Consider the following 24,057-nt stretch of genomic DNA (forward strand, 5'->3'; position numbering starts at 1 on the left):
CCTACAACAGAGTGAAGTATCCACCTGGTTACTGGGATGAACTCTGGACTGAGACACTGAGACTCACAAATTTAGAAGCACCAATCCTCTTGTCCCAATGTCAATGTCAATGTCATCATCATCATCATCCAGGATAGCTGTTGTCTGAGGCGCTTTAATCATTTATTGGAATTTGTGGATGCAGCAGGTAGTTACACTCACTGGGGAAATGTTAATCCAAGTAATCTGTTTTCTTTTGAAATGAGGAAATACCTGCTGTGTAGTGATGGAGGGGTGTAACAGATCCTCATCTTCATGGAATCATTGAACCATTGAATCCCTGCAGTGTGGAAACAGGCCATTTTGCCCAACAATTCCATACCAACACTCCAATGAGTAACCCACCCAGACCCATTCCTCTACCCTATTATTCTACATTTACCCCTGACTAGTGCACCTAACCTGCACATCCCTGAACACCATGGGCAATTTAGCACCTAACCTGCACATCTTTGGACCGTGGGAGGAAACTGGAGCACCCGGAGGAAACCCATGCAGACACGGGGAGAATGTGCATTCTCCACACAGACCATCACCTGAGGCGGGAATTGAACCTGGATCACTGGTGCTGTGAGACAGCAGTGTTAACCACTGACCCACTATGCTGCCCACTGCGCCACCATGCCACTCTTGTTAACTGAGAAATTGTCTGCCATTCCTGGAAGGACAAAGTGAGACCACAGAGAGCTGTGGTCTCAGCAATGAAAAATGGTCATCCCCACATGGGAACTGAGCCCCACCTACCTGAGCATTATCATATATAATGGACCATTTGAAAAGAAAAGGCTTGAGCAATGGGTCTTTTTGTGAGCATTGATATGGAAACTGGAATCTGAAAGCTACCACCCTGGAGGCCATAGAGGGAAGATTTCCAATGGAGATGAAGTCAGACACGGACTGAGGAAGAAAATAGGTTGCAATCTTTTGAAGAAATACTGTAACCAGAATAAGAGACAGAAAGATGGCTCTGATTTTATTTGACTTATTTCAGTAATTTACCAATTACAGTGAATAGGTATTTGACTGCATTCTTCAGCTGCTCTCTGAATTTAGTCTGGGTCATTGCATAAATACAGGTGTTGGTGCAGGTACTCAAAAGCTGCAGCATGTAGCCTGATTGTTCAGTGATATACGCAGGATCATGGGGACCTGTATAATCATAAATATTTGCAATTTGCCAATAAAGGAAATATATAATATTTGTTAGCTACAGCATTACAAAACTACGAGAAATAGCAAAGAGTAAAACTATAGATTTCCTGCGGCTCTCCATCTCTGAGTCAGATTGATTCTCACTCTTGCTGTGATCCAGTAGCTTCCTGCGGATTCTGCTGGTCACTAAAATGTTTCTGACAGTCAGAGCATTGAGCAGTAAAATCAGAATGAATGGGAGGAAAGGAGTTAAAATAATACTGAGGCAGTATTATTATGCTATCCAGGCAGTTTCAATGAAAAAACTTGGTTTTGCAAAGTAACTCCAGGGCACATTGTCAATTATATATTCAGGTTCATATACAAAGTACCAAGGAATATTTTTCAAGAAGAACAGCATGCTTACAGTTGCAATAACCATGGTCACAGTTTTCTCTGTACAATATATTGTTTTCAACTTATGATAATGAATTGCAATAAACCGATCAAAGGTGAAAGTGACAGTGAATCAGACTGAAATGTCTGTGGCTGCAGAAAGCAGGACATGTAAGACAGAGCGTGCAGGAGTGGTGTCCAGATAGGTACCTGGAAAATGAAAAGGAATAACTGTAAACAGTATCACATCAGTGAAAACAACAAGTAGATCTGCCACTGCCATGGCCACCAAATAGTGAGTGATACATTGCGAGAGTCCACACTCTCCTTGTGACAGGATCAGAATAGCCACTGAGTTAAACAAAAAACATATAGGGGGTAAATAGGGAATTATAAATTTGAATCTCAAATAGCATGTGAATAATATGAATTCATAAGTACTTTACAATATGAATATATTAATCAACAACCAAAATCTTGTTCTGTCTTTGAAGTGAGCCCTGACTGATCCTGTAATCTGCCTTGGTACTGTTTTGAGCCAATATTGCTGCCTTCACATTGAAATACTGGTCCAGTTATCTTGAGTTATGAGTGTTCTTGAGATTGCTTGCTCACTATTTCTAAGCAAGGCATTTCAACTCCTTCTGTCCTGTGACACCTCTTTATTTATATCTGTACATAGTTGGTTATTGAATATGGCTCTCATGCATAGTTTGAGATCTCTTTCTCTCTGCACATGCTTATTCTAGACTAGTATGTTACTGATGTCAGTGTCATGGGGTCAGTCTTGACTTACCTGAACCTCACTATAGACACTTTTATTCAAACTTTTCAGAGATGTTACAACAAATATCTGGGAAGATACGATTTGAACTCAGACTTTTTTTCCCTGAGGGAGGAACTATATTACTGTGCCATAGGAGTCCCCCCCATGAATCATTTTTTGCCATACAATATACTTACATTATAAGGCCCTGACCTTTCCATTTTTCTTTGAAAGTTTGCAGAGTCTGAGCTTAAATGCCCATTTTTGGACAGGGATTTCCACATTTTCTTACAAATTAGTGGGCGCGAGGTGATATGTACGGTTTAAAACATTCTTAAGAGCCTTTGAATAGTTAGGCTTAATCTGAACCCAGAGTTGTTTAATTGATGACCTGCATCATCTGCAGATATCCTTGAGTTCTCTGCTTTTCACTGAATGTTGACTTTTAAAAGGTCAAGAGAGAAACAGGGTGATAGAGAGAGTGGGAGAACACATCTTCCAGTCCTGAAGATAGAACTGATCAATTTTCAGCCTGTTCTGTTGGAAAGGTAGTTCCATTGAGTATTCCAATGTCTGGCTCCAAACAGGGATAATTTGCAGGCAACTTCCATTCCATTATGTGAAACGTCCAGAAAGGTATAAACGAAACAATAGTTAGAGGTCTGAGTGACTGTTTCAATCCATTAGAAAATGCGTCAATTTCAATTCAAACAGAGTCGTCGTTTTTTGATGGTTTTGTGAACTGGTTTAACATATGATCAAGTGATTATTTTAGCCACCATAGGTCAATAGTTCTTTCCTTTTTAAAATGATTTTAGTGCAAGGATATGAATTAAGAGTTCCAGGTATATTTTTACAAATATATTAAGGACCAAAGGGTAACTAGGGAGAGAATAGAGCCCCTCAAAGATCAGCAAGGCGGCCTTTGTGTGGAGCCACAGAAAATGGGGGAGATACTAAATGAATATTTTGCATCAGTATTTACTGTTGAAAAGGATATGGAAGATATAGACTGTAGGGAAATAGATGGTGACACCTTGTAAAATGTCCAGATCACAGAGGAGGAAGCGCTGGATGTCTCAAAATGGATAAAGGTGGATAAATCCCCAGGACCTGATCAGGTGTACCCAAGAACTCTGTGGGAAGCTGAAGAAGTGATGGCTATTTGTATCACCGATAGTCACAGGTGAGGTGCCGGAAGACTGGAGGTTGGCAAACATGGTGCCACTGTTTAAGAAGGACTGTAAAGATAAACCAGGGAACTATAGATCGGTGAGCCTGACCTCGGTGGTGGAGGGAATCCTGAGGGACAGGATGTACATCTATTTGGAAAGGGAAGGACTGATTTGGGATAGTCAACATGGCTTTATGCATGGGAAATCATGTCTCACAAACTTGATTGAGTTTTTTGAAGAAGTAACAAAGAAGATTGATGAGGGCAGAGCAGTAGATGTGATCTATATGGACTTCAGTCAGGCGTTTGACAAGGTTCCCCATGAGAGACTGATTAGCAAGGTTAGATCTCATAGAATTCAGGGAGAACTAGCCACTTGGATACAGAACTGGCTCAAAGGTAGAAGACAGTGGGTGGTGGTGGAGAGTTGTTTTTCAGACTGGAGGCCTGTGACCAGTGGAGTGCCACAAGGACCGATGCTGGGCCCTCTACGTTTTGTCATTTACATAAATGATTTGGATATGAGCATAAGAGGTACAGTTAGTAAGTTTGAAGGTGACACCAAAATTGGAGGTGTAGTGGACAGAAAAGAGGGTTACCTCAGATTACAGCAGGATTTGGACCAGATAGGCCAATGGGCTGAGAACTGGCAGATTGACTTTAATTCAGATAAATGCGAGGTGCTGCATTTTGGAAAAGCAAATCTTAGCAGGACTTATACACTTAATGGTAAGATCCTAGGGAGTGTTGCTGAACAAAGAGACCTTGGAGTGCAGGTTCATAGCTCCTTGAAAGTGGAGTCGCAGGTAGATAGGATAGAGAAGAAGGCATTTGGTATGCTTTCCTTTATTGGTTAGAGTATTGAGTACAGGAGTTGGGAGGTCATGTTGCGGCTGTACAGGACATTGGGTTAGGCCACTGTTAGAATATTGCATGCAATTCTGGTCTCCTTCCTATCGGAAAGATGTTGTGAAACTTGAAAGGGTTCAGAAATTATTTACAAGGATGTTGCCAGGGTTGGAGAATCTGAGCTACAGGGAGAGGCTGAACAGCTTGAGGCTCTTTTCCCTGGACCATCGGAGGCTGAGGGGTGACCTTATAGAGGTTTACAAAATTATGAGAGGCATGTATAGGATAAATAGGCAAAGTCTTTTCCCTGGGGTTGGGAAGTCCAGAACTAGAGGGCATAGGTATGGGGTGAGAGGGGAAAGAGATAAAAGAGACCTAAGGGGCAATGTTTTCATGCAGAGGGTGAATGGAATGAGCTGCCAGAGGATGTGGTGGAGGCTGGTCCAATTGCAACATTTAAGTGGCATTTGGATGGGTATTTGTGGGCAGCACGATGGCACAGTAATTAGCACTGCTGCCTCACAGCACCAGAGACCCGGGTTCAATTCCCGACTCAGACGACTGACTGTGTGGAGTTTGCACATTCTCCCTGTGTCTGCGTGGGTTTCCTTCGGGTGCTCCGGTTTCCTCCCACAGTCCAAAGATGTGCAGGTCAGGTGAATTGGCCATGCTAAATTGCCCGTAGTGTTAGGTAAAAGGGGTAAATGTAGGGGAATGGGTGGGTTGGGCTTCGGTGGGTCGGTGTGGACCTGTTGGGCCGAAGGGCCTGTTTCCACACTGTAAGTAATCTAATCTAATCTAATCTAATCTAATGAATACGAAGGGTTTGGAGGGATATGGGCTGGGTGCTGGCAGGTGGGACTCGATTGGGTTGGGATATCTGGTCAGCATGGATGGGTTGGACAGAAGTGTCTGTTTCCATGCTGTACATCTCTATGACTCTATGACTCTAATAACCAAATGAGGGAAGTCCATTTTAACTACAATGTGGGATGGTGTTTCTTATTTTTGATGATTGTAAGTTCTGTTCCAATGTCAATATAAAATATGCACTAACACAAAAATTAGGATGACAAACAAGTGCATACACATACAACATATTCACTCTTTTCATCTTTATCAAACATTGCTGTATGATTGGTAGCTAGACTTGTTCCTTCAGCTGTGCCACCTTTCACTGCTAGTTCTATATTTTATATTTACGGTTCATAGAATCATACAATTCAGATCAGGCCTTTCGGACCATTGAGTCTGCAACAACAAACAACAATGTACATCTACACTAATGTCCCTTTCCAGTACTTGGCCCATATCCTTGACTGTTAGAACATTTCAAGTGCTTATTCAAACACTACTTAAATGTTGTGCATTTACACACTTCAAATATGCACCCAGGGTAGTGCATTCCAGATTCCCATAATCCTTTGGGTGAAAAACATTTTCCTCAAACCTCCTTGAAGTCTCATGTCTTTCACCTTCAAATTATGTCCCCTTAAACTAAAGGGAAACAGTTCATTTCTATCCACCCTATCCATGCCCTTCAAATTCTATGCAACTCACTCTGATCCCCTCTCAGCCCTCTCTACTCTAACACCAGGTCTGTGTAAGTATTCTGTCCTTGGCTGGTCTGTGTGAATTTCCAGACACCAGATTCCCTGAGGTTATGGAGCTTTGTGTTAGGTCAGAACTATTAGCCAGGTTAGCTGCGAGTCTATTTGCAAGTCTTTGCTGTGACACTGCATGCATTTCTGGTCATAGATTCACACCAACAATCGATATTGGAACAAAACATTTATTTTGGGAATGTCAAATATGTAACAATTACATTTACAATCATTCAGATTGCTTTTTCTACAAAGAAAGCTTTGTTATTGATTGTAAGTGAGTGCTGTAATCACCAAAATATGGTTTTAAACGGAACTTTTAAAGAAAAACAAAATCAGAGATAACAAGGTTAAGTTACATGTCAAAATTCATTTCCTTGAAACTATTAAATGTCTTACCAAGAACTCCAACAACTGCAAGAACAGAATAGTAAACATTTTCCAACTGATGGAGTATTGTTGATTCACACATTGTTGTGTGAGCGGAGAGATTTTCCTGCTGGTGCCACAGATAATAGCTCTGTCTGATTACATGAAGCATTCAGAGGAGCGTCATATTTATGGAGAGAAAAGTACAGAGAGGTGACAGATACCTCATTGTTCATATCAATCACAGGTCATTGAACAAACAAATAGAGACAATCATGTGAAAACTCATGTAACTCATGAAATAAACTGTAATTAATCGTAGGAATCAGTGGCTCAAAGCCAGATATACTATTGAGGAAAATAGTTTCATATAAACCAGTTTGAGGAATATTACTGATTAATGTAACATCGGTATTTTCATCTATCATTTGCACATTTTCTACAGCTGTTTCCTTTCCATGTAATATTTAAAGTCAGTCATTTTAAGACAATATTTAGTTACTTACCCAATGTATTTGACACACTTGGAAAATCTTACATCAGCCTGCAGCTGTCAGCAATTCAACGTTGTCAACAGGAAAGCTGGGGGTTTGTGAGGTTTCACCAAATCCTATCTTTTGCTTTTCCGACCTTTGGAGAATAAGATGCTTTCGATTTGCTCTTTTCAAAGCATCTTTGCAGAGTCTTTGTTTTCTTTCCTGTTTTGTAATTGTCTCTATCTGGATAAGATTAAAAGGTTTATAGAAATGGTGCCATGGTGGTTCAGTGGTTAGCGCTGCTGCCTCGCAGCGCTAGCGACATGGGTTACATTCCAGCCTCGGGTGACTGTCTATTTGAAGTTTGCACATTTCCCCCATGTCTGCGTTGGTTTCCTGTGTTTGCTCCAGTTTCCTCCCACAATCCAAAGATGTGCAGGTTAGGTGAATTGACCAGTTAAATTGGCCATGGTGTTCAGGGATGTGTAGGTTAAGTGCGTTAGTCATGAGTAAATGTAAAGTAATAGGGTAGGAAAATGGGTTTGGGTGGTTTACTTTTTGGAGGATCAGTGTGGTCTTGTTGGGCCAAATGTTTTTTTTAGATTAGATTACTTACAGTGTGGAAATAGGCCCTTCGGCCCAACAAGTCCACACTGACCCACCAAAGAGCAACCCACCCAGACCCATTCCCTTACATTTACCCCTTCACCTAACATAAGGCAATTTAGCATGGCCAATTCACCTAACCTGCACATTTTTGGCCTGTGTGAGGAAATGGGAGCACCCGGAGGAAACCCACGCAGACACAGGGAGAATGTGCAAACACCACACAGACAGTTGCCTGAGTTGGGAATTGAACCCACGTCTCTGGCGCCTTGAGGCAGCAGTGCTAACCACTGTGCTACCGTGCCATCCATGGTCTGTTTCCACTGTGTCGGCATTCTATGATATACATGTATCATTCTGGAGGATATCTTCAAAGTTAAGCAGTTTTGCACTTGCTTTAGAAACCAGCTTTATAATCGGCAAAGTATTCTTCAGCTCATTGAAGAATCCCAGAGAAAAATATTTCAAGTCTGGAAAGGATTATTAATTGAGAAACCATTGGTCATTTGGATAAGTAAATCAATGCTAATAGTGTGACTTGTGAAGTACTGAGGCAAGCTCACCAGTACATTCCTCATGTCAAATCACAATACTATCATAACTCTTCTGGGGCGTTTGGGGCGTTTTGAAAAGCTTTATGAAAATTTAAACACACCACATCCACTGGTTCTCCCTCATCAATTTTTTTGATTGCATCCTCAAAAAGAAACTTGAGTAAGTATGTCTAACGTGATTTCCTTTTCATAAATACATGTTAGCTTTGTGGAATCCATTGGTATTTTTCAGGTGTTCTGGTTCAACATCCTTTATTATAGACTCCTGCATGTTCTCTGCTCCTAATATTAGGCTGACTGGGTCTGAAATTGCCTGTTTCCTTCTTCCATCCGGTATCTCATTTTACCACCTTCCAATCTGCTGGGACTGTTACAAACTCTTCAGAAGTTTGTAAGATGCTCATCAATGCATTTATTATTTCCATGTCCATATCGTTTAGTGCTCTGGGATGTAGAGATTTGTCAGGTTTCAATGCCATTAATTTATTCAGCATATTTGTTTCTAATTTATTCGTACTAACTTCCTTCAATGCCTTCTTCACAATAATAGCTTCTTCCTGAGCAATTCTAGGAAGCATTTAGTGGGTCTCTTTCTGTGAAGACAGCACAGAAGGAACTGTTTAATTGGTCTTCCATTTCTTTGTTCTCTGTTATCAATTCTCCCATTTTACATTGTCAGGGGCTTACATTTACTTTCGCTCATCTTTCTGCTTTACATAATTATGAAAGTTCTTACAATCTCAGTTTATATTCTTTGCGCATTTACATCCACATTCCATCTTTACTCGATCAATCAAATTATTGGCTTTCTTTGCTGAACTCCCAACCACCCAGCTTACTGTTTTGTTTTAGAAACTTCACGTCACTCCTCTTTAGTCTAACAGTACTCTTAATTTCTGTTGGCAACCATTTGGTTGGGCCACATTCTTGTTGCGTTCTTTTGTCTGAAAGGCCCTAGGTAACTGTTAGAATGCCTGCATATCGTCTTTAAATATTCACCATTGCCTATTCACTGTCATGCCTGTTCGAGCTGTTATCCTGTCTGTCACATCCACCTCACCCCTTATACCTTTGAATTTCCCTTGTTTAGATTTAGGACCATAGTTTTGGATTCACCACTTTCTGTCCTAATACTGTGTAATGGTCACTACTTTCTAAATCATCTCTCATGATAAGGTTGTGAATTAAAAGCAAAATTCTGCAGCTGCTGGAAATCTGAAACAAAGTGTAGGAAATGCTGGAGAAACACAGCAGCTCTGGAAGTGTCTGGACAGAGAGACAGATGGACAGAGAGACAGAGAGAGAAAGAGAGGCAGAATTAATGTTTTGAGTCCGCATGATGCTATTTTATTGCACTAAACAAAACCTAGGATAGGAGAAAGTGAGGACTACAGATGCTGGAGATCAGAGCTGAAAATGTGTTGCTGGAAAAGCGCAGCAGGTCAGGCAGCTTCCAAGGAGCAGGAGAATCGATGTTTCGGGCATGAGCCCTTCTTCAGGAAACCTAGTATAGCCTGTTTCCGAGTCAGTTTCACAATGACCTGGTCTAAAAACCCCATCGTGTACAGTGAAGAATTCACCAAGCACAATATTATTCAGGTCATGGTTTGCCCAGTCGAGATGTGGATTAAAATTAACAATGACTACTGCAGCACTTTGTTGAATGCATCTCTAATTTCCTGTTTAATGCAATCCCCTAACTTACCACCATTGTTTGGAGGCCAATAGACAACTTCCATTAATATTTCCCATCCCTTGTTGTTTCTTAGCTCCACCCAGACTGATTCCACCTCTGGATTTTCTGTGCCAATACCCTTTCTCACTATTACACACTGATTTCAGTTTTTCTGTTTTCTGTTATACCAGTCCTTTCAAAAGATTAAATACTCCTGGATCTTCACTTTTCCCCGTCTTGTCACTATGTCCCTGTCATCAGATTTATATTACACCTGCTTAGAGCTGCTCATTTGTCTACCTTATTGTGGATCGTCCATGCGTTCAGATATAATATTTTAAGCCCTTTCTCTTTGATATTGGTATGTATTTCCTTCAGTACTCCTGCTCTGTTTGCTGCTGGACAGTGTTTCCATTGCCTTCCACTTTTGCTTCCTACTTTTCCATCTTTCCTCTCCATCTTTGTGTCCCTCTCTCTTGCCTTCCCTCTCAGATTTCTGATCTCCTTCTCCTTCTCGTTGAAACCCCCTGTTCCCCAACTCCCAACAATGTTAGTTTTCTTTTATTCATTCAGAGGATGAGAGTATCGCTGGCTGGGCCTGCATTTATTATCCATCCTAATTTCCCACAGGGTAGTGAAGAGCCAATCACACTGCTGTGGTCTGGAGTCACATGTAGGCCAGACCAGGTATGGATGGCAGTTGCCTTCCCTGAAGGACATCAGTGAATTTTCCAATGATTGCTAATAGATTCATTGTCATCATCAGACACTTAATTCCAGATTTTCTTTTTTATGAATGCCCTGGACAGGTTACAAGTCCCACTCTAGCGGCAATGTAACCCATCTATCTTGTGCATACCCCATTTTTCTGCAATTATTTTGAATACGTCAAGAATCTAAATCTCTTCCTCATACACCATCCCTCCAGCTGCTCAATTCCCCTGCTCTCAGGCTTGCTAATGTGAGGCACTGAGTACAATCCCATGTTTACTTCCTTTGAGGTCACTGCTTCAACTGATTTCTCAGCTCCCTGTATTTTGCTTACAGGACCCGGTCCCTCTTGTTATGAATGTCCTTGCCTCTACGGCAAATGGATTTCAGAGATTCAAGAAAAGATAGGAGATAATGCAGAATGGTCGCGGGAGTGAGAAATCTCAGTGATGAGGGTAAATTGAGGAAGTTAGGACTGATCTCCTTGGAGGGAAGAAGGCTGAGGAGAGATTGGATAGAAGTTTTCAAAATCATGAATGGGATGGAAAGAGTAAATAGGGAGAAACTTTACCCACTCATCTATGCAAGGGCGTAGATAGTCATAGAGGTATACAGCACAGGAACAGGCCCTTTGGCCCAATTCATCAATGCCGACCTGGTTTCCGAGTCCCATTTTTGTGCATTTGCTCGATATCCCTTTAAACCTTTCCCATTCATGTCTTTTAAATATTGTAATTGTACCTGCACCTACCACTTTCTCTGGCAGCTAATTCCACGTGCTCACCATCCTCTGCATGAAAACATTGCCCCTTAGGTCCCTTTGAAATCTTCGTCCTCCAGTTTTGAACTCCACAGGTCTCAGTGACATCCTTGTGAATTTGGCCCATAGCCATCTATACCTTTTCTAGGAAGCGAGGGATGGGGGGTGTGTGTGTGAGCAAAAATATTTTCATTCAGGCAGTAGCAAGGATGGCATGGTGGCTCAATGGTTAGCACTGCTGCCTCACAGCACTAGGGACCTGGGTTTGATTCCTGCTCAGGCAACTGTCTGTGTGGAGTTTGCACATTCTCCCCGCATCTGTGGGGGTTTCCTCTGGATGCTCTGGCTTTCTTTCTCTGTCCAAAGATGTGCAGGTTAGGTGAACTGGCCATGCTAAATTGCCAAAGCGTTCAGGGATGTGTAGGTTAGGGGTAAATGTAGAGTAATGGGGTAGGAGAATGGGTCTGGGTGGGTTACTCTTCGGAGGGTTGGTGTGGACTTGTTGGGTCAATTGGCTATTTTCCATGTTGCAATGATTTTATGTCTTGCTGACAAATGTGCTGGAGGTTGATTCAACTGACGCACTCAAGAGAGCATGAGATGGTTATTAGGAGAGAAATGGGTTGCAGGGACTTGAGGAAAAGGTGGAAGATTGGCACGAGGTGATAGAATCAGGGCAGGCTGAATGGGCTGAATGGCCTCTCTCTGCACTATAATGTGTGGGGGCATTAGGATGAATGCTGTCAGCTCAGGTGGAGGAGATGTGAAGATTCAGGAAGGAGGAGATGGAGAACAGTCTCATGGTGTGTTGTGGTGCACTGTACAGCAGAATGCCGTGACCCTCAGAATGTGGGAGCAGGCACCTGAACATGTGACACCACTCACCTTTCGTACCACCTGAGCTTCTGCTTCCTCTCAGTACAAGGTTTCCAGCTTTGAAGAGCCACATGCCTGCTGTTGGTTTCACCAGTCACTGTGTGGTCAAAGAGGATGCCATCTCCTCCAACTCCTGGGGGAAGAACCCCTGTTAAAAGGTGAAGATGGACACTCCTGTTGCAGTACTGAGGGAATGCTGCACTGAGGGAAGGACTGTCTTCCCAATAAGATAGAGAGGCCGGGGAATCTATCTATTCTTTCAGGTGACCCCAAACATTTTTCAAGGAGAGGAGGACAGTTAAAGTAATGACGTGCACATAGACAGCATCTTCCTTCAACTTCCCATTCCAAATCAATTTAAATCAAATTAATGCTTTTCATTTTTCTGTCAATTATCCTGCCCTTGGCCAACATTTATTATTCAAACAGCAAGTTTAAAAAGTAAGTAGCTGCTTGTTGTCTTACTGCCTGGTAAAAATTGTGTTTTTGACTGCACTTAAAAGTATTTTTTAAAAAAGTACTCCAAGAATTGTAAATGCCGGAATTCTGAAAGAAACACATGTATTGCTGGAATTAAAGTTCTGAAGAAGGGTTGCTGGACCCAAAACATTGACTTGCTCCACAGATGCCAGACCTGCTGAGTCTCTTCAGCAATTTCTGTTTGTGTTTCAAAAGTATTTAGTTTGCTGCAAAGTGATTGGGATATCCCAAGATTGGGGCAGATGATGTATGAATGTAAATCCTGTGCTGACCTTTTTCACTTGTGGAGCAAGCTGCATTGCTTCACTCGAACAGTCGACACCCCTTTTTCACCGTGATGATTTCAGGGAAATGAACCAATTCCAGGGCAGCAAGAGCCAATAGCGCTGTCACTACAATAGGGAGTGGTCAACAATCATGTTCAATAATGTAATGAGGACTCTGTGGGAAGTGGGATCCTCGGCTGCTGATTGTGGATTGCCACCAGATGGAGCCAGATGGAAATATTAATATTTCTGAAAATGATACGTTGCATGAGGTAAACTGTTCTATTCCCTGTTACGGGCCAAATGGACACCATTTCTGAGTATTTTCCTAAGTCAATTTGTACACAAGTCAAAACACATATAGTACAATATCAAATCCATATTCATAAATGCGAGCCAAATCCTTAAAAGTAATATTAACACGGGATCTTATTCAAAAGCAATTCGAAATCTGACCTTCATAAATTGAGGACCACCTGCACATTGTCAAATATCTTGTTTTCAAGAGAAGCCACCTGTTTCTTGATGTTTCTTGGCGTGGCTTATGATTAAAGGTAAATGAATCTATTGTATCTAATATTACTGTCACCTCCAAAATAGCTAATGACAACTGTCCTCTTACTATTGCTTAGAAATCTCTGTTGAAGTGTTCCTGGCTCAGTTGAACTATCATCACACTGGGGTTCCACATTAAAGTCACTGCCAACAAAATCAACAACCTCTGATTTCAGAGACCACAATAACTCAGCGCTTCCTACATCATTCATGCCTTCAGCTGATATGTGGCAAAGTGTGAATGATTGAATTCATCTAAATAAAATTGTGGGAGATGCTTTTGAGAGTGATAGATTAGGTTAGAATACTTACAGTGTGGAAACAGGCCCTTCGTCCCAACACGTCCACACCGACCCTCCGAAGAGCAACCCACCCAGACCCATTCCTCTACATTTACCCCTTCACCTAACACTACAGGCAATTTAGCATGGCCAATTCACCTAACCTGCACATCTTTGGACTGTGGGAGGAAACCAGAGCACCCAGAGGAAACCCACACAGACACGGGGAGAATGTGCAAACTCCACACAGACTGTTACCCGAGGCGGGAATTGAACCCGGGTCTCTGGCACTGTGAGGCAGCAGTGCTAACCACTGAGCCACCGTAGCATGGCACGAAAGAATACTAAAGCATCTGATTCAAACCACCCCAGATTAAAGAATAACAGAAAATGCTGTGCTAAAATAGCTTTGTAATGACTTCGGTTATCCAGCAAGTGAAAAAAATGAATAAATTGAAGTGGTGCAATCCTGAATTTTTGACCCTCGTGTTCTCTGAAGCAGTCTTGAAGACATGATCAAAGCTGTGCTTCAGTACAGCACTGAGGTAACACCAAAATTGGAGGTGTAGTGGACAGCGAAGATGTTTACCTCAGAGTGCAACAGGATCTTGATCAGATGGACGAATGGGCCAAGGTGTGTCAGATGGAGTTTAATTTAGGTAGATGTGAGGTGCTGCATTTTGGAAAGGCAAATTGGGGCAGGACTTAAATACTCAACAGTAAAGTTCTGAAGAGTGTTGCTGAACAAAGAGACCTTGGAGTGCACATTCATAGTTCCTTGAAAGTGGAGTTGCAGATAGTCAGGATAGCGAAGAAGGTGTTTGGTATGCTTTCCTTTATTGGTCAGCGCATTGAGTATAGGAGTTGGGATTTCGTATTGCAGCTGTAAAGGAAGTTAGTTGAGCACTTTTGAAATATTGTGTGCAGTTCTGGTCTCCCTGCTATGGGAAGAATGTTGTTAAACTTGTAAGGGTTCAAGAAAAGATTTCCAAGGATGTTGCCAGGGTTGGAGGGTTTGAGCTATAGGGAGAGGCTGAATAGGCTGGGGTTATGTTCCCTGGAGCATTGGAGCCTGAGGGGTGACCTTATAGATGTTTATAAAATCATGAAAGGCATGGATAGGGTAAATAGGCATAGTAAATTATGACTGAAATGGATGAATTAGAGGGCATAGGTTTAAGGTGAGAGGAAAAAATATCTAAAAGGGACCTAAGGGGCAACTTCTTCATGAAGAAGGTGGTGTGTATATGGAATGAGGATGTGATGGAGGCTGGTGCAATTACAATATTTAAAAGGCATCTGGATGGATATATGAATAGGAAGGGTTTATGTGACTAGATTAGTTTAGGATATCTGGTCGGCATGGACGAGTTGGACCAAAGGGTCTGTTTCTGTACTGTACATCTCTATGATTGTCTGACTGAATGCTGCATAACTGAGGGTTCTGTGCTTTGAAAAGAACAAAGATCCTCCATGCAGACATACTTTTGGTAAGGAGAGAAATTGTGGTGTGATTTGAAGCACAGAGGGTCCTCCTGATATTGTGAATGATATTGTTCACTGACCACCAGCAAAGACAGCTGATATATCCATTTATTTCCCATTTTTAGGATTGTACGCTTTAAAAATGAATTTGCATCAGCTTGATTTGTTCAATTTGATTGAGGTCATCTAGTTAAAAGCCCCAAATTAATCCTTTCAAATTGCATTATTCAAATATCCACATTCAACAGAAATACCATCGGGCAAATACAGAAAACTAAGTTTGCCTTTTTCCACATGGTAAGGATTTTACAATTCACAGACTAATAACACATGTGAACATAGATGTGTCCCCTACCCAAAAGAGGTAACAACAGCTCAATAACTGCTGCTTGTGTGTAGTAACATGAACCATACAGATTTTATCAAAACTAGAATCTTACCATTTATTCATGACAAGCCTCAGAAAATCATTAGGTTCCTGACAGACATGCTGTTGCATGTTGAATTGCTGTCATTGATAGGGGACTATGTTGTAGGACTTCAGGGTAACTTCTTTTGTGATCAGTCACAGAGTCATAGAGATCCATAGTTCAGATGCTCAGTAGCAGCAGCAGGAACACACCCTCTGCAAGTTCCCCTCCAATCCACTCATCAGCGTGGCTTGGAAAATAAATCACCATTCTTTCAATGTTACTGGGTCAAAATCCTGGAATTCTCTCCTTCAGGGCATTATGGGTCAAGTTACAGCTCATAGACTGCAGCGGTTCAAGGAGGCAGCTCACCATCACCTCTGGGCAACTAAGGGTCGGCAATAAATTCTGGTCAAGCCAGTGATGCTCATGTCCTACCAATGAATTTAAAAAAGCCCTCTGGCTTATTAAGTCTGTGCAAGTCAAACAGTTCACTATTCTAGTCCTGTTTTCCAGCACTTGGTCCAGTTTTATGAGCAGGTTGGAAAAGTAGGTGGTGGAGGCAGATACCATTGGGGCGTTTAAGAGCCTTTTGAATAAGCATATGAATATGCAAGGATAGGAAGGATATGGACCTTGGGCAGGTAGAAGGAATTAGCTTAATTTGGCATCATGGGCCAAAGGGCTGTTTCTGTGCTGTAAAATCTTAGCACATTCCACTTCTTGTTTGATTGTGCTTAATGTTTTGGATTTGATGTGGATTGTGTATTGAGTCACAGAGTCATAGAGATGTACAGCATGGTAACAGACCCTTCAGTCCAACCCGTCCATGCCGACCAGATATCCCAACCCAATCTAGTCCCTCCTGCCAGCACCCAGCCCATATCCCTCCAAACCCTTCCTATTCATGTACCCATCCAAATGCCTCTTTAATATTGCAATTGTACCAGCCTCCACCACTTCCTCTGACAGCTCATTCCATAGACGTATCACCCTCTGTGTGCCACTGATTCATGAATTCAAACAGCAAAGGCAGTGTCAGTTTCTTTCTCTCTCTCTCTCCTGCACTGACCTCACTATGTGCTTCCTTTGTCTGTTCTTCTCCCTTTTAAAACTGCTGCTGTTTTGACTTTTATTTCCCAAAGTTCCAAAACAATGCAACAGCATATAAAACAGTAATTGCTGCTCCTGGAATTTGAGGAGATCACCTCCAGCACCTAAAATACCTCAAAAAAAGGAGCAGCTGTTACAGCCACGAATGTTTCCCATCTATTTCACCATTTACGTGCTGGTTATAAAAGGACTAAGCCAGATGGATTTTCTGGAGTTAAACAAGTTAAACTCTCCAGGTTTAAAATATTTTTAAAATGTCCAAATAAAGTCAAAAATTCACCAACTCATGTAACAGATGATGCATGTTACCCAAGCAGGCAAAACACAAATTAATGATTGATAAAGGAGATTAAGAAGGGAAAGAAGTAGTGTCAGAGTTTAGAGTCAGTGATAGATTGACAGCTCTGATTCCAGATGCTCCACATTAATTGATGAAATAATTTACCAATTATAATGAATGAGTATTTGACTGCGTTCTTCAGCTGCTCTCTGACTTTAGTCTGGGTCACTGTTGCTGTGAGACAGCAGTGCTAACCACTATGCCAACTGGAAACCTTGCAAAGGTAACATGGTGCAACGAAGTTTCTCAGCTTGAAAACGCAGAAAGGGTATCTTTAGTCCTCTGCCCAAAATTACTTTCTGAACTACGTTTTCAAAATACCAATGTCCTTCACAGAACTGAAAGCTAAAACCTATTTCTCCTGCACTTTTAATTTCAGGTTCTCACATAATAACAATTTACCCTATACCTACACCCCTGTTAGCGAGTTTTGAGAAGATTTATAGTTGAGGTTGAGGTTCTGGATGTAGGTTTGCTCACTGAGCGGGAAGGTTAGTTTTCAGATGTTTCATCACCATACTAGGTAACATCATCAGTGAGCCTCCGGATAAAGCTCTGGTGGCATGGCTCACTTTCTATTTATGTGTTTAGGTTTCCTTGGGTTGGTGATGTCACTTCCTATGATGACATCATTTCCTGTGGTGATGTCATTTACTGTTCTTTTTCTCAGGGGTGGTAAGTGGATTAAAAATAACAATGATTACTGCAGCACTTTGTTGAATGCATCTCTAATTTCCTGTTTAATGCAATCCCCTAACTTACCACCATTGTTTGGAGTCTTATAGACAACTTTCACTAATATTTCCCATCCCTTGTTGTTTCTTAGCTCCACCCAGACTGATCCCACTTCTAGATTTTCTATGCCAATACCCTTTCTCACTATTACACTGATGTTATCATTCACTAACAATTTGTTTGTTGATACAGTTCTGGTTGGATGCTATGTTTCTGGAAATTCTCGTGCATGTCTCTGTTTGGCTTGTCCCGGGATGGATGTGTTGTCCAGGTTGAAATGGTGTCCTTCCTCATCTGTATGTAAGGATACTAGTGAAAGTGGGTCGTGTCTTTTTGTGGCTAGTTGATGTTTATGTATCCTGGTGGCTAGTTTTCTGCCTGTTTGTCCAATGTAATGTTTGTTACAGTTCTTGCAAAGTATTTTGTAAATTACATTAGTTTTGCCTGTTGTCTGTTTCCGGTCTTTAAGTTCATTAGCTGCTGTTTTAGTGTGTTGGTGAGTTTGTGGGCTACCATGATGCCAAAACAATGCCAATGCTGGCCTGGTCTGGGACCTGCCTCCTGTACTTACCTCCCACACCGCCTGGTCTGGGATGTGCCCTCCTTACTTACCTCCCACACCGGCCTGGTCTGGGACTCACCTCCCTTACTTACCTCTCACACCGGCCTGATCTGCGACTCACCTCCCTTACTTACCTCCCACACCGGCCTGGCCTGCGATTCACCTCCCTTACTTACCTCTCACACTGTCCTGGTCTGAGACTCACCTTCCTTACTTACCTCCCACACCGGACTGATCTGCGACTCACCTCCCTTACTTACCTCCCACACCGGCTTGGTCTGAGACTTACCTGAGACAGCATCCAGTCAGGGAGTCGCCTTCTCCATTCCCCTCTGAGGAAGTTTAAAGTCAGAAGTTTGAAGAGGAAATGGAAAAGACAAATAACAGGCCGAGCAGAGGAGCACTGGCTGGAACGTCCTACTCTTTTAAATAAAACGTTTGTAAATTGGGGATGGCATACACATCGTCAAACAACTTATTCTCTACAAAAACCGTCAGTTTGATGACACATCAACAGCAGCATTGACTGATGATTGAAGGTAAATGAATCAACTGTATTCAATATTAATGTCACCTCCCAAAATAACCCATAACATAATTAGATTAGATTAGATTAGATTCCCAATAGGCCCTTCGGCCCAACAAGTCCACACCGGCCCTCCGAAGAGCAACCCACCCAGACCCATTCCCCTACATTTACCCCTGAGTAACGCACCTCTTGTCCACTGACTGTTGCTTAGCAGTGACTGTGATGTATTCCTGGTTCCATTGAACTGTTAGCAGACAGGGGACTCCAGATTAAAGTCACTGCTCACAAAATCAGCAATATCTTATTTCAGAGACCACAATATTTTGGTGCGTCCTACATTGTTCATGCCTTTAGCTCGTATGTAGCAAAATGTGAATGATTGAATCCATTTAAATAAAATTGTGGGAGATGCTTTTGAAAGTGATATGTGTGAAAGAAAGAAATTACATCTGATTCAAATCTTCACCAATTGAAGGAATACAGAAAGTGTTGTGCTAAAATACCTTTGTTATAACTTCAGCAATCCAGCAAATAAAAAAAATGAATAAATGGAAGTGATGTAATTTTGAATTTTTGACCCTGGTGTTCTCGAAATCTCTCTGTTGTCTTGAAGACAAAATCCAAGCTGCAGTGACTGAATGCTGCATTTCAGAGGGTGCTGTCTTTTGAATCAAACAAAGACCATCCAAGCACATACACTGTTGGTCAGGAGAGAGATTGTGGTGTAATTTGAAGCACAGACTGTCCTCTTGATATTCTGGACAATATTGTCACTGACCATCACCAAAGACAGATGACACATTGATGCATTATCCATTTATGGGATTGTACATTTTAAAAGGGAACTTACATTATTTTGATACATTCAATTTGGTCGAAGTCATCTTATTAAAGACCTCAAATCAATCCTTTCAAACTGCACAGTTCAAACATCCCATGTTCTCCAGAGATACACCATTGGTGTGAACAACACACTTAGTTGGCCTTTTTCCAAACTGTCGGAATTCTTATAATTCACAGATGAACAGCCATGTGAAAAAACTCTTGTTCTCAGTCTTAAAGGGAAATCTTTTATTCTTAAACTGTGACCCCAGTCCCAGTCCGACCCAATGGAGGGAACAACTGCCCAATAATTCCTTGCTGTTTGTGTGTAGTAACATGGATCAGACAGGTTTTACCAAAACTAGAAACTTAACATTTATTCATGAAGAGCCTCTGCAAACCACCACACTCCTGTCAGACGTGCTGATACGTCCCGGTCTGCTGTTGTTTAAAGGGTGCACTAGGGTTTACAAGGACTTCACAATATCTTGTTTTTTTATGATTGTAACAAGAAAGTCCCGGAATCATTGAGATCCACAGCTCAGACATTCAGTGGCAGCAGAGGGAACACCACCCCCTGCACGTTCCCCTCCAACACTCACCAGCCCTGACTTGGAAATATATCACAGTTCCTTCATTGTCACTGGGTCAAAATCTTGAAATTCCCTCCTTAATGATATTGTGGGTCAACCCATAGTACATGGACGGCTGTGGTTCAAGAAGGCAGCTCACCACCACCTTCTGAAGGGCAACTAGGGGGTGGGCAATAAATTCTGGCCCAGCCAGTGATACCCACGCGCCACCAATCATTAACAGATAAAGCTCTTTAGCATATTGAGGCTGCGCCAGTCAGAAACTATGAACTATTCGAATCTTATTTTCCAGCCCTTGGTCCAGTGTTATGAGCAGGTTGGAAAATATCTGCTCCATTCCAACCTGTTTGTTTGATTGGACTCGATGTTTGGATTTGAAGGGTATTGCTTATTCAGTGTATATACCCAACCAATGTTCTGGTTATGAAAGAACTAATCCAAATGGATTTTCTGGAGTAACTGAATAAGGAGTCCATTTCACATAAACCCTTCAGATTGAAAACAGTTTTAAAACTTAAAAATGTCCAGAGTCCATTTATTCAACAACTCATGTAATAGATACCACATGCAGACAAAACATAAATTGAAGATAATTTGATAAAGGAGATTAAGAAGGAAAGAAGGAGTGTCAGAGTTTAGAGTCAGTGATAGATTGACAGCTCTGATTCTAGTTGCTCCACGTTGATTGATGAAATAATTTGCCAATTACAGTGACTGGGTATTGGACTGCATTCTTCAGCTGCTCTCTGAATTTAGTCTGGGTCACTGCATAAATACAGGTGTTGGTGCAGGTACTCAAAAGCTGCAGCATGTAGCCTGATTGTTCAGTGATATACGCAGGATCATGGGGACCTGTGTAGTAATAAGTGTTGCTAATTCGCCAATAAAGGAAATACACAACATTTGTCATCCATAACAGTATAAAACTGCCTGAGATAGTGAAGAGTAAAATGACGGATTTCCTGCGGCTCTCCATCTCTGGGTCAGTGTGATTCTCTCTCTTGCTGTGATCCAGTAGCTTCCTGCGGATTCTGCTGGTCACTAAAATGTGTCTGACAGTCAGAGCATTGAGCAGTAAAATCAGAATGAATGGGAGGAAAGGGGTTAAAATAATACAGATGTATTGAAATGCTATCCAAGAAGCACTGGTGTGAAAGGACAGTGATGGTGTAACTCCCCAGGGCACATTGTCAATTATATATTCAGGTTCAAATGCAAAGTACCAAGGAATGTTTTTCAGGCAGAACAGGACACTTAATGTTGCAGTGACCACAGTTGCAGTCTTCTCTGTGCAATATCTTGCCTTAAACGTCTGAGAACAAATTGCAATAAATCGATCGAAGGTGAAAGTGACAGTAAACCAGACTGAAATGTCTGTAGCTATGGAGAGTAAAACATGACAGAATGATTCTACAGGAGTACTGTCCAAGTAAGTACCTGGGAAATGAATAGAAATAATTGTAAACAGTATCACATCAGTGAAAACGACTTGTAGATCTGCCACTGCCATGGCTACCAAGTAGAGAGTGATACACTTAGAGAGTCCACACCTTCCTTGAGAAAGGATCAGAATTGCCACTGAGTTAACTGAAATGGATAGAGAAAACAAGATTATTAGGGATACTCCTAGAACATGGCAATTAAATCAAATCCTGGATGCTTTAAAAGATAGGCTAGCCAGTCAGCAGACCAGGGTTTATTCTTCTATTCAATTTACTATGACTGATCAATATCTTTCCTATTTTTATCGACCTCAACTCTGCAAATCTTAAATATTGTTAGCTAAGAATATTAATACTATTTTGAAACTTACAATGGACCTTTCCTTAACAGATTAAGAAAGAGTGAATTCAAGATATCATCTTATTTAAAGACTGCCTCTTGACACATCTCAAACAATGTTGCTATATAATTTTGAGTCCCGTAGTTCTACCCCTTCAGACTAACAGAAATACTTGAAAACTATAGCAAATAATTTTCTCATCTTAAAAATCATCAAGTATATGGCATCTTTGACTTAAAAGTGCAAGAGAATAAAAGTTCAGTCCACTGAATCTTTCCATCGCCTTTTTATTACTCATAATCATTCTCATGATTTTATAATACACCACAATCAGGCCCAATACATGCATTGTTTTGATCTTCATAGAGACAGATCACTTTTTAGAAAATCCCAGCAACAAACTCAAATGATCACCTGGCAAGATGTTATGTTTTCAGATGTTCACTGCAACAAATGGAAAATATTAATATTGGCTAAACATTCCTGTGCAGAAACATAATACACTCGATTACAATAAAGACATCCTCTCTCAACTTTTCATCACTGAAAACCCCACACTATGATCATTCTTTACACAGCCTTCTTTCCAAAAATGTTGACTTGGACTTAATAGAGTCATAGAGGTCATAGAGATTTTCAGTAGCGAAACGGACTTTTTGGTCCAATTCATCAATGCCGGCCAGATATCCTAAATTAACCCAGTCCCATTTGCCAGCATTTGGCCCATATCCCTCTAAACTCTTCCTGTTCATCTCCCTATCCAGCTCCCTTCCCAATGTGGGAACTTTACCAGCATCCACCACTTCCTCTGACAGCTCATTTAATACATGCACCACCCACTGCATGAAAAGGTTGCCACTTAGGACCCTTTTAATTTTTTCCCTTCATACCTTAGACCTAAGCCCTCTAGTCTTGGACTCTCCATCCCTGGAAGAAAGACCTTGGCTATTCACCCTATCCATGGCCCACATGATTTTATAAATCTCTATAAGGTCACCCTACAGCTTCCAATGCTCTAAGGAAAATAACTCCAGCCTATTCAGCCTCTCCCTATAGCTCAAACCTCCAAACCTCCAACCCTGGCAACATCCATGTAATCTTTTCTGAACTGTTTCAAGTGAAACAAAATCTTTCCTCTTTCAGGGAGACCAGAACTGAATGCAGTTATCCAAAAGGGGGCTAACCAATGTCCTGTACAGATGCAACATGACCTCCCAACTCCGATACTTAATGCACTGACCAATTCTCCAAATGCACCAAATGCCCAAATGCCTTCTTCACTATTCAGTCTACCTGCCACTCCACCTTCAAGGAAATATGAACCCAAGGTCATTGGTCTCTTTGTTTGGCACTCCCCAGGACACTATCTTTAACTGTTCAAGTCCTATATTAATCGGCATTTTTAAAACGCAACACCTCACATTTATCTAAATTAAAGTACATCTGTCACTTCTCGACCTATCGGCCCATCTGATCAAGTCCCATTGTATTCTGAGATAAACTTTAAGATACCGACTACTACACCATCAATTTGTTGTCATCTGCTAACTTACCAATCATTCCTCCTATACTCATCTGCAAATAATCTATAAATAAATGATAAAAAGCAATGGACACAGCACTATTGCTTGTGGAACACCGTCTGGTCCCTGACCGTCAGTCCGAAAAACAAGCCTCCACCATCCCATCACCCTCTGTCTCCTACCCTCAAGCCAATTTTGTATCTGACTGGTGAGCTCTCCCAGGATTCCATGTGAGCTAACCTTGCTAACCAATCTATCATATGGTACCTTGTCAAACTCCTTACTGAAGTCCACGTTGACAATGTCCACTGCTCTGCCTTCATCAAGATTCTTTGTTACTTCTTTTAATAGGTCAATCAAGTTCGGGAGACACTATTTCCCTCAGACAAACCCATGTTGACTATTCCTAATGAATCCTTGCCTTTCCAAACACATGTAAGTCCTGTCCCTCAGAAACCCCTCGAACGAAATGCCCACCATTCACATCAGGCTGACCGGTCTACAGTTCCATGGCTTTTCCTTACCACCTTCCTTAAATAATGGCACCACTTTAGCTGCCCTCCAGTCATCCAGCACCTCACCTGTGGCTGTCAA

The 24,057-nt window shown here is 41.6% G+C and overlaps 1 protein-coding gene and 1 pseudogene across 1 annotated transcript; both read right to left on the reverse strand.

Moving 5' to 3' along the window:
- Positions 1 to 1,021: 1,021 nt before the first annotated feature.
- On the reverse strand, positions 1,022 to 6,431 carry LOC148149456 (putative G protein-coupled receptor 139; annotated as a pseudogene).
- Positions 6,432 to 20,824: 14,393 nt separating this feature from the next.
- Positions 20,825 to 23,500, reverse strand: LOC148149457 (putative G protein-coupled receptor 139). The gene is made up of 2 exons (XM_087990220.1): positions 23,494 to 23,500; positions 20,825 to 21,783 (listed from the first exon to the last, which is right to left on the reverse strand). The coding sequence occupies exons 1-2, from the start codon at positions 23,498 to 23,500 to the stop codon at positions 20,825 to 20,827; spliced, it is 966 nt and encodes a 321-aa protein (XP_087846346.1).
- Between the last annotated feature and the right edge of the window lie 557 nt (positions 23,501 to 24,057).

This window comes from Chiloscyllium plagiosum, unplaced genomic scaffold (assembly GCF_037043375.1).
Source record: "Chiloscyllium plagiosum isolate Xiang-an unplaced genomic scaffold, Cpla_swu_hap1 HiC_scaffold_8, whole genome shotgun sequence".
NCBI classification, from domain to species: Eukaryota; Metazoa; Chordata; class Chondrichthyes; order Orectolobiformes; family Hemiscylliidae; genus Chiloscyllium; species Chiloscyllium plagiosum.